The sequence below is a fragment of the Homarus americanus genome, unplaced genomic scaffold (genome assembly GCF_018991925.1).
Source record: "Homarus americanus isolate GMGI-L3 unplaced genomic scaffold, GMGI_Hamer_2.0 scaffold45698, whole genome shotgun sequence".
In the NCBI taxonomy this organism is placed as follows: Eukaryota; Metazoa; Arthropoda; class Malacostraca; order Decapoda; family Nephropidae; genus Homarus; species Homarus americanus.
The window spans coordinates 17,045,769-17,057,793 of NW_024735554.1; the positions used below are offsets into that span (position 1 = coordinate 17,045,769).

A 12,025-nucleotide genomic window follows, 5' to 3' on the forward strand; every position below is an offset into this window, starting at 1 on the left:
TTGTTATGTTAGATCAAGTTAGATGAGGGTGTTATGTAGGTCAAGTTAGATTAGGTTAAAGGGGTCCGTGAAGGTCAGATAAAAATTTAACATTTATATTCACTATATTCTTATACTAAGTTGTTCTATTTTTGTCAATATATACCAGATGTTATGCATGTATTTTTGGTTACTGAAGAAAACCAGTAAATCTGTAGGGTGGCATGGGATGCTACTGTACACGGTCAGGTAACATACAATCGTCATCGTCGTCAGGTTGTGCTTATGTGCATTTTTCTAGGGAGGGGGTCCATAGCTTTCACTAGATTCTCAAAGGGGTCCGTGACTCAAAAAAGGTTAAGAACCACAAGGTTACATTATGTTAGGTCAAGTTAGATTAGGTTATGTTATCTTAGGTCCAGTTTAGATTAAGTGATGTTACGTTACGTTAAGTAAGCCTAGGCTTGTTCAGGTTTGCATAAGGGTGTTTAATCATCAGGTGGACTAAACTGGGGGTTTTTAATCGCCGTGAGAAATGAGTTACCACAAAAATGGTCATTTAAAATTTACATGAAGTCCGATGAAGGGAATGAAAATCTACCATAGCTTGGAAATTAAACTCATTTCCAAAATAAAGGTTATGTAAACAATGGTTAACCTTTTCTGCCATTTACACTATTATCTTTCATATTGCTGCCCTTCATCTTACTGTCCTTTTTCTTACTGTCATTCAGTTTACTGTCATTCATTTTACTGTCCTTGATCTTACTGTCCTTGTTCTTACTGACATTCATCTTACTGTCAATCATCATTCTATCATTCATCTTACTGTTTTTTATCTTACTATCATTCATCTTACTGACATTCATCTTACCGTCCATGATTTTACTGTCATTGTTCTGTCATTCCTTTTACTGTCATTCATCTTACTGTCCTTGATCTTACTGTCGTTCCTCTTGCTGTCATTAATCAAAATGTCAGTCATCTTACTGACATTCATCTTACTGTCCTTGATCTTACTGTCCTTGTTCTTACTGATATTCATCTTGCTGTCATTCATCATACTGTCATTCATCATACTGTCCTTGATCTTACTGTCATTGTTCTTACTGTCATTCCTCTTACTGTCATTCATCTTTCTGTCATTCATCTTACTGTCATTGTTCTTACTGTCATTCCTCTTACTGTCATTCATCTTTCTGTCATTCATCTTACTGTCCTTGATCTTACTGTCATTGTTCTTACTGTCATTCCTCTTACTGTCATTCATCTTTCTGTCATTCATCTTACTGTCTCTCATCTTACCGTCATTCATCTTACTGTCCTTGATCTTACTGTCATTCATCTTACTGTCCTTGATCTTGCTGTCATTCATCTTACTGTCATTCACCTTACTGTCCTTGATCTTACTGTCATTCATCTTACTGTCATTCACCTTACTGTCCTTGATCTTACTGTCATTCATCTTACTGTCATTCATCTTACTGTCATTCATCTTACTGTCATTCATCTTACTGTCCTTGATCTTACTGTCATTCATCTTACTGTCCTTGATCTTACTGACATTGATCTTACTGTCATTGATCTTACTGTCATTCATCTTACTGTCTCTCATCTTACCGTCATTCATCTTACTGTCATTCATCTTACTGTCCTTGATCTTGCTGTCATTCCTCTTGCTGTCATTCATCATACTGTCATTCATCTTACTGTCTCTCATCTTACCGTCATTCATCTTACTGTCATTGTTCTTACTGTCATTCATCTTACTGTCCTTGTTCTTACTGTCATTCCTCTTACTGTCATTCATCTTTCTGTCATTCATCTTACTGTCCTTGATCTTACTGTCGTTCCCCTTGCTGTCATTAATCATAGTGTCATTCATCTTACTGTCATTCATCTTACTGTCATTCATCTTACTGTCATTCACCTTACTGTCCTTGATCTTACTGACATTCACCTTACTGCCCTTGATCTTACTGACATTCCTCTTGCTGTCATTCATCATACTGGCCTTCATCTTACTGTCCTTGATCTTACTGGCATTCATCTTACTATCATTGATCTTACTGTCATTCATCTTGCTGTCATTCATCATACTGTCATTCATCATACTGTCATTCATCTTACTGTCCTTGATCTTACTGTCATTCCTCTTACTGTCATTCATCTTTCTGTCATTCATCTTACTGTCCTTGATCTTACTGGCATTCATCTTACTGTCATTCATCTTACTGTCCTTGATCTTACTGGCATTCATCTTACTATCATTGATCTTACTGTCATTCATCTTGCTGTCATTCATCTTACTGTCATTCATCTTACTGTCATTCATCTTACTGTCCTTGATCTTACTGTCATTCCTCTTACTGTCATTCATCTTTCTGTCATTCATCTTACTGTCCTTGATCTTACTGGCATTCATCTTACTGTCATTCATCTTACTGTCCTTGATCTTACTGGCATTCATCTTACTGTCATTCATCTTACTGTCCTTGATCTTACTGGCATTCATCTTACTATCATTGATCTTACTGTCATTCCTCTTGCTGTCATTCATCATACTGTCATTCATCTTACTGTCATTCATCTTACTGTCCTTGATCTTACTGTCATTCCTCTTACTGTCATTCATCTTTCTGTCATTCATCTTACTGTCCTTGATCTTACTGGCATTCATCTTACTATCATTGATCTTACTGTCATTGTTCTTACTGTCATTCCTCTTACTGTCATTCATCTTTCTGTCATTCATCTTACTGTCCTTGATCTTACTGGCATTCATCTTACTATCATTGATCTTACTGTCATTCATCTTGCTGTCATTCATCATACTGTCATTCATCTTACTGTCATTCATCTTACTGTCCTTGATCTTACTGTCATTGTTCTTACTGTCATTCCTCTTACTGTCATTCATCTTTCTGTCATTAATCATACTGGCCTTCATCTTACTGTCATTCACCTTACTGCCCTTGATCTTACTGACATTCCTCTTGCTGTCATTCATCATACTGGCCTTCATCTTACTGTCCTTGATCTTACTGGCATTCATCTTACTATCATTCATCTTACTGTCGTTCCTCTTGCTGTCATTAATTATACTGTCATTCATCTTACTGTCCTTGATCTTACTGTCATTCATCAAATTGGCCTTCATCTTACTGTCATTCCTCTTACTATCATTCATCTTACTGTCATTCATCATACTGTCATTCATCATACTGTCATTCATCTTACTGTCATTCATCTTACTGTTATTCATCTTACTATCATTCATCTTACTGTCATTCATCTTGCTGTCATTCATCTTACTGTCATTCATCTTGCTGTTATTCATCTTACTGTCATTCATCTTGCTGTTATTCATCTTACTGTCTTTCCTCTTGCTGTCATTCATCTTACTGTCCTTGATCTTACTGTCATTCATCTTGCTGTCATTCATCTTACTGTCATTCCTCTTCCTGTCATTCATCTTACTGTCATTCCTCTTCCTGTCATTCATATTACTGTCATTCCTCTTCCTGTCATTCATCTTACTGTCATTCATATTACTGTCATTCATCTTACTGTCATTCATCTTGCTGTTATTCATCTTACTGTCTTTCCTCTTGCTGTCATTCATCTTACTGTCCTTGATCTTACTGTCATTCATCTTGCTGTCATTCATCTTACTGTCATTCCTCTTCCTGTCATTCATCTTACTGTCATTCCTCTTCCTGTCATTCATATTACTGTCATTCATCTTACTGTCATTCATCTTGCTGTTATTCATCTTACTGTCATTCATCTTACTGTCATTCCTCTTCCTGTCATTCATCTTACTGTCATTCATCTTACTTTCATTCATCTTGCTGTCATTCATCTTACTGTCATTCATCATACTGTCATTCATCTTACTGTCATTCATCTTCCTGTCATTCATCTTACTGTCATTCCTCTTCCTGTCATTCATCTTACTTTCATTCATCTTGCTGTCATTCATCTTACTGTCATTCATCATACTGTCATTCATCTTACTGTCATTCATCTTATTGTCATTCATCTTGCTGTCATTCATCTTACTGTCATTCCTCTTCCTGTCATTCATCTTACTGTCATTCATCTTGCTGTCATTCATCTTGCTGTCATTCATCTTACTGTCATTCATCATACTGTCATTCATCTTACTGTCATTCATCTTGCTGTCATTCATCTTACTGTCATTCCTCTTCCTGTCATTCATCTTACTGTCATTCATCTTACTGTCATTCATCTTGCTGTTATTCATCTTACTGTCATTCATCTTGCTGTCATTCATCTTACTGTCATTCATCTTACTGTCATTCATCATACTGTCATTCATCTTACTGTCATTCATCTTGCTGTCATTCATCTTACTGTCATTCATCTTACTGTCATTCATCTTACTGTCATTCATCTTGCTGTTATTCATCTTACTGTCATTCATTTTGCTGTTATTCATCTTACTGTCATTCCTCTTCCTGTCATTCATCTTACTGTCATTCATCTTGCTGTCATTCATCTTCCTGTCATTCCTCTTCCTGTCATTCCTCTTCCTGTCATTCATCTTACTGTCATTCATCTTACTGTCATTCATCTTGCTGTCATTCATCTTACTGTCATTCATTTTGCTGTTATTCATCTTACTGTCATATATCTTGCTGTTATTCATCTTGCTGTTATTCATCTTACTGTCATTCATCTTACTGTCATTCCTCTTCCTGTCATTCATCTTACTGTCATTCATCTTGCTGTCATTCATCTTACTGTCATTCCTCTTCCTGTCATTCCTCTTCCTGTCATTCCTCTTCCTGTCATTCCTCTTCCTGTCATTCCTCTTACTGTCATTCATCTTACTGTCATTCATCTTGCTGTTATTCATCTTACTGTCATTCATTTTGCTGTTATTCATCTTACTGTCATACATCTTGCTGTTATTCATCTTACTGTCATTCATCTTGCTGTTATTCCTCTTCCTGTCATTCATCTTACTGTCATTCATCTTACTGTCATACATCTTGCTGTTATTCATCTTACTGTCATTCATCTTGCTGTTATTCATCTTACTGTCTTTCCTCTTGCTGTCATTCAACTTGCTGTCATTCATCTTACTTTCATTCATCTTGCTGTCATTCATCTTACTGTCCTTGATCTTGTTGTCATTCATCATACTGGCCTTCGTCTTACTGTCCTTGATCTTGCTGTCATTCATCATACTGGCCTTCGTCTTACTGTCATTCCTCTTCCTGTCATTCATCTTACTATCATTCATCTTACTGTCTTTCCTCTTGCTGTCATCGTCATACTGGCCTTCGTCTTACTGTCCTTGATCTTGCTGTCATTCATCTTGCTGTCATTCATCTTACTGTCATTCCTCTTCCTGTCATTCATCTTACTGTCATTCATCTTACTGTCATTCACATTACTGTCATTCAAATTACTGTCATTCATCTTACTGTCTTTCATCTTGCTGTCATTCATCTTACTGTCTTTCCTCTTGCTGTCATTCATCTTGCTGTTATTCATCTTACTGTCTTTCCTCTTGCTGTCATTCAACTTGCTGTCATTCATCTTACTTTCATTCATCTTGCTGTCATTCATCTTACTGTCATTCATCTTGCTATCATTCATCTTACTGTCTTTCCTCTTGCTGTCATTCATCTTGCTATCATTCATTTTACTGTCTTTCCTCTTGCTGTCATTCGTCTGCTGCACATCTTGTTAACGGTCACTTGGTGGTTCTTCCTCCCAGGGTCATGAAGGGGAACAACGATTTCAACCCAGCGCTAATGTTCAACACTGGAAACCTGCCAGGACTTCCCGCCAGCCAGGGTGATTCAAGACCTGTGGGTCCACCTGGAGGGCAGGGTGCCCCTGGACACCAAGGGTTACGAGGACACCAAGGACAACCAGGAGGTCAAGGAGCACCAGGAGGACAAGGAGCACCCGGAGGCCAAGGAGCACCAGGAGGTCAAGGAGCACCCGGAGGCCGAGGAGCACCAGGAGGCCGTGGAGCACCCGGAGGCCGAGGAGCATCAGGAGGCCGCGGAACACCGGGAGGCCGAGGAGCACCAGGAGGCCGAGGAGCACCAGGAGGCCGCGGAGGACCAGGGGGCCGAGGAACACCAGGAGGCCGAGGAGCACCAGGTGGCCATGGAACACCAGGAGGCCGAGGAGCACCAGGAGGCCAAGGAGCACCCGGTTACTCTGGTTGACCCGGATTACCAGGTCCAGTCGGATAATTTCAACAGGTAGTGGAGACAGGGGCTGCGAGACTCCTCTGGGGAACGACAGATGTTAATGATGACCTCAATGCCTGCCTGGTGTGACCCATAGTATCACTGTACAATCGCCGTTACCCTTCTGACATTCTCAAAACTACCTTTTGCCCCCCCCAACAACACCTGCTAGTATCCTCAGCACTTGCAAGACTGCCACCACCTATAACACTCGCTACAATCACCAGGTGTCAGAACACTATAACCGTTCTTGCAAATTATGAGAATACATAATGCAATACTTGAAAAAAATGTATGAGTAGTTTTATTCAGAAGCAGTAAAGTATAAGTACAGTAATTCTTAGAACGTAAAATAATAGGAGAAACATGGCATGCCAGATGATAATTCAATGCCCAAATGTATTTTATTGGAGAACTTGAAAAAAGGTGATGCCCTAGGCCTAAATATAGACATGTATGTAAACCTTCTCTCCTGAATCAACATAAGACATGCACTCAACATGTACAGCTCGTCCGTCCATCACCAAGCAACAGTCACCAACAAAAATGCGATTCCAAGTGTGAAAATTAAAAGCCTGTGTCTGTGTTGGCAGGATGAGATAGAAAATCACGAATTATGTGTAATATTTCCGACTCGGGAAGTAATTCTCAGTCGACACGAAGGTAACAAACATGTGTGATCAATTATAAAGAATAGACAGATGTTTTATTTTCCATATAATTTCAATAATTACTTAGTTCATAACACTATATTTCTGTCCCCCTTGGCTCATATAAGCCTATAAATCTGCTTCGCTACTTCCCAACATGGTTCTGTAATTGTATATAAAGATAATAGTTTAAGCCTCATATATGTGGTGAGGAATTATCACTTATTTACTTCAGAGACCAGACGAGTCGTGAGAATCTACAACAGTTTTCCTCTTCTGTTTGGTATGGGGAATCAACATTAAAAACTGTTAGCACCATCAAATTATCAAATAGCGAGGAAATAGGTTATCATAAATTTTGAGATTACTTAAAAAAAACATTCAATTGTGAACTACAGTAGCTAAAAAAATGTACCTGCATAGTCTGTATGAAACAATATTAGACCACAGACGAAAGGTTTTGGGATATGCGTGTTGTCTCCTTACACTACAGTATATGATAGTAATCACTAAACAGTTAATTTATTCCTATATGCCAACTCGCCCCCTGTGTTGGATACTGAATGACCGTTGGTGAAGATACACATACCAACGCTCCCTAGACATCATGAGTAGTATGTATAATTTTGGAAGTCACGTGGACCCACCCTGTCAGATACTTCTTTTAGCTACTGTACATTTACTGTTTTCCAATGAACATGTGTCTTTATTTTTCTTACCAGCCTAACAGCTGGCTAGAAAGGTATTGTTTTCTTTCTAGGCATCATTTTGTACCTCACTGAGCCAAGAGCAGTTGGTAGCCCTGGTGAGGAATGTTGGTAGCCCTGGTAAGGTTTGTTGGTAGCCCTGATGAAGTATGCTGGTAACCCATGTGAGGAATGTTGGTAGCCCTGGTTAGGTATGTTGGTAGCCCTGATGAAGTATTGCTGATAACCCATGTGAGGTATGTTAGTAGCCCTGGTGAGGTATGTTAGTAGCCCTGGTGAAGTATGTTAGTAGCCCTGGTGAGGTATGTTAGTAGCCCTGGTGAGCTATGTCGGTAGCCCTGAAGATGTGTGCATCCTGTTGAATTTATCAAGTTCTCCCACACTCAGTCCCACATCCAACACTCACTCCCACACCCTCACATCCACTCCCACACCCCACACTCAGTCCCACATCCAACACTCAGTCCCACATCCAACACTCACTCCCACACCCCCACACTCACTCCCACATCCACACCCCACACTCAGTCCCACATCCCGCACTCAGTCCCACATCCAACACTCACTCCCACACCCCCACACTCACTCTACACCCTTATACTCACTCCCACACCCCTGCACTCCCCCAACGGCACTAAGTGACACATAGGTCATTAGAGAAAAGAAATGAAGAAAATTTTCAAGAAATGAACTGAACAGAAGACTTAATGGTCACAAACTACACAGGGAGGTGAGAAAAAAGACAGTGGAGATATTAATTCACCAAAAACATGAAATTATCTAGATTTATTGGAGGTGTGGTGACCTGCCCTAAAAGTGCATCCAGGTGTAAATGGATACATATTGGAAAAGTGAAGGTGGACAAGTGCAATGCCAACCACACTGTCCCTTTGTGTACCATAGAGAGCAAACTACCACTGCCTACCATAAATGGTACTACAGGTATTATTTAATATACAATATTTTTTCTACTACTACTACTACTGTTACTATATCATTTTTTATAGTCACAATTACTATAACCAGAATTACTTTTACAGTACTGTTACTACTATTACTTCCTCTAATACTGATACTACTTTTGTTACAAAAGCCAACTACTAGGAGGGAACCATAACTTTAGTTGTTAAGGCCATTTATTTATATAATTAAAAAAATATAATATAACATATATATATATATATATATATATATATATATATATATATATATATATATATATATATATATATATATATATATATATATATATATATATATATATATATATATATATATATATATATATATATATATATATATATATATATATATATATATTTTATTGAAATGTAAAGACACTTGCAACAACAACATCTAGTTCACTCAAATAGTCGTCTATCTTTATCTAAGAGTGAGGATTAACGCTTTTATTATTCCTTCCGTCATTGTAAGACTCGTCAGTGTTTTATTTGTCTGAGTTTACATTAGTAAATATACGAAGCACATGAAAATAAGCAAAGTAAGGGAGGCAGGAAAAAGTATTACTGTAATGTTGTCACTTATAAACGTCAATGTCATTAACAGGGGAGTTAACATAGTCACAAACAAATGACAAGGGTGCCAACATAGCCCCCCCCCCCCCAAAAAAATAGCATGGGTCTCAAAATAGCCACAAAGCTCTTCAATCTATTTTCTCTCTTTTTTTTAATATTCCATACCAATATTTTTCTTTGGCCAATTGTATCTTAGTGTCTATGTCAAGGTATAAATAAATGATGCAAAAAAGTGTTTATTAGTTTCTTATTACTAAAACTTACCTGAAAGAGGAGTTAGGACATCATCTTGTATCATCTCCGTTACTCCTCAATTGACCATTAACCCAGTACAGTACAATAGTTCCTGCGTCACCGAGGACCTGTAAAGGAGAATGAGGTAATTTTTATTTGGATCACATGAAGATTAGGCACCCTAACGTTAATCTTATGAAACGTAGCCTAACGCTAACTTAACCTAATGTAACCAATTGAACCAAACCTAACCTAGCCCCTCCAGGTAGTGTTAAGGTGTGTAATCCTCAGGTGAAATAAGCCGGGGTGTCAAATCTACATCTGATCCGTTTGTTCTAAAACATTAGGTATTTGATATAAAAAACACTTAAATCATCATTTTTGAGTAATTATGTTAAACAATTTGTGAGGACTTGTTTCATAGACAAAAAGACATGAAATAATAAATACGCTACAATAGACAGCTATAAAAATAGATATACTGTATAGAGGCTCAAAGATGTATAAAAATATCTTTAAAACTTTTCTTCTGCCATTCTCATGATCTTACTTGTTCTTCACCCTGATTTCTTTTTCATTCTTCAGTTTTTCTAATGCAACGCTATTTTCTATTTAGCTCAATTGGAGATTAAAGAATAAAATTAATACCGTAGTTGTGGTCTTCAGAGAAATGCAGATTCTGGGAGAATTCGTAAAGACAGCTTGAAAACAAGTGGAATAATGGACCGTGGTTGGCAATCCTCAGACATGAAGATGGCATGTTGATTGAATGACATGATCTTTTGGTACTTAATGAAGAACCATTACAAAAACTGACTAAAAAACAAGTCTAAAAAGGCGAAGCATATGCACTTAGAATTGATTTTGTAAAGACAGAAACGAAGTGACTGTTGTTTCCAAATAAAAATTACGGAAGACAATAAGGAAGATAAGCAGATGAAAAACTGTGTATACCGTATTTGAGTTATTTAAAAAGGGACATTGATTTTAATTTGAGGAAAACGCTGCTGAAATGCATCATGTGGTCATTGCTATTGTAAGGGTTAGAGACGCTGACGTTTTCAGAAGTCTTCGATATGTGGTTATACAGGTGCTAGGGTTATACGGAGAGAAAAAGAAATGAATTACCAAGCTTAACTAAAGAAACATCAAATTTACTGGCAATCAATAGAATAAGAAAAAATAGGTGGTTTTACAATGTAATTAGGGATAAAGGGATAATAGTAGATGATAAAGATCAATCAATCAGAGTGCATCCTTATTGCTGAGGTTTGGCGACCTCAGTCCTCTTGATGTTCTCGGGCTGGTTTTATCAATCCTCTAAGGTTTTGTATCTCTCTAGGGACCCAGTTTTTAATTTAATTCATTCATCCCAGTCTTTGCCTTCACCTGGCCCTCCAACCCTCAACTTTGTACAGTACATAAATATTTGTTATCATCCCCTCATCCCTAATTATATGACCAATGTAGTACAGTTCTTACATGATTTAATGGGAGAATGAGAAGGCACATGGTAACTCTTACTCAGGTGGTTTATTGTTGTTTTGTACCACGTGCCTAACACATGCGTGATTACACATTCTAACTTTGGTATGAAGTAACATAATATATAATGTATATACTCACAGATGATCTTCTGGAAGAGGCTCACGTTGTGACTCCAGCTCAATAGCCTCATCTCAACTCAGACGGTGGCTGCGTGTGGCGGATATTTGTGCCCTATAATTATATACAGTATAGTCTCGATTTACGCTGACTTGGTTTACGCGTTTGGTCATTTATGCGGCACCTTGCCAGACCGACAATGTTTATTTACACAGTTCATTCCATCATTTACGCAGGAAGCAGCACGGGCCGATTCTCACACCCTCTCTCACTACATCCTCACTTGCCCTATGACCTCCTCCTATAGGTCCCCAGCCGTTACCAACACCTCTTCCTCCCAGACCAGATATCCCTCCTCCTAGTCACAGGCCTGGCATTTGACATTATTAGGGACCTGCCACTCTTTGCCATAAACAGATAAAATGTACCGGGAACTTTCCCCCCACACTCTCATCATTCTCTCACTTTATGTAACTTGACAAAACCTATGACCCTTCAGGCTTTTACGCCCTTAATGTACGAATCATAAAGGCAAGTATGAACTTTTCATACTTGCCTGTTGGGCGCTGTAAACACTTCTGCGCTTCACCTTGCACAGGATGTAAGGGGGTGCCCAATAAACTAGCCCCCTCGGGGGCAAATCTGAAATCTGAAGCGGCGCGGGCAGGGTGCACACAAGGTCGCCCAGTCATCAAAACATTACCGAGTTCTTCACCCGCCACCCACCACAGCCGGCCCAAGTCAGTGATAGTGATAGTGAGGATATGGACTTTGAGGGGTTTGACAAAGAAGCCCTGCAAGCCTCTGTGGTGGATATTGATACAATTGATACAAGTGATACAGGCGAGGGCTAATAATCTGCCCTCTGCCTCGGAACCAACCCCCCATCCCCGTGTGCCCAGCCATCTTTTCTACTAATGTAAGTGTTAAAAAACCTAATATTATTGATATTTCTCTTAAATATTAATTGTGTGTGCATACCATCATAAAATTAAGATGTTATTTTAACTACAACGTACGTATTGTGTCAGAAAAAGTGTAGTTTGGGGGTCGGCCCAGTCTCTATTTAAATT

General features: G+C 38.6%; 1 protein-coding gene across 1 annotated transcript in view; it reads left to right on the forward strand.

Annotated features, from left to right (window-relative positions):
* The window catches only part of LOC121871546 (collectin-12-like), a gene marked incomplete in the record, with an annotated part of 83,528 nt that extends 75,529 nt beyond the window's left edge, over positions 1-7,999 (forward strand). Inside the window, 1 exon segment of the mRNA XM_042373990.1 lies at positions 5,735-7,999. Coding sequence (XP_042229924.1) covers positions 5,735-6,197 — 463 coding nt within the window.
* Positions 8,000-12,025: the final 4,026 nt, after the last annotated feature.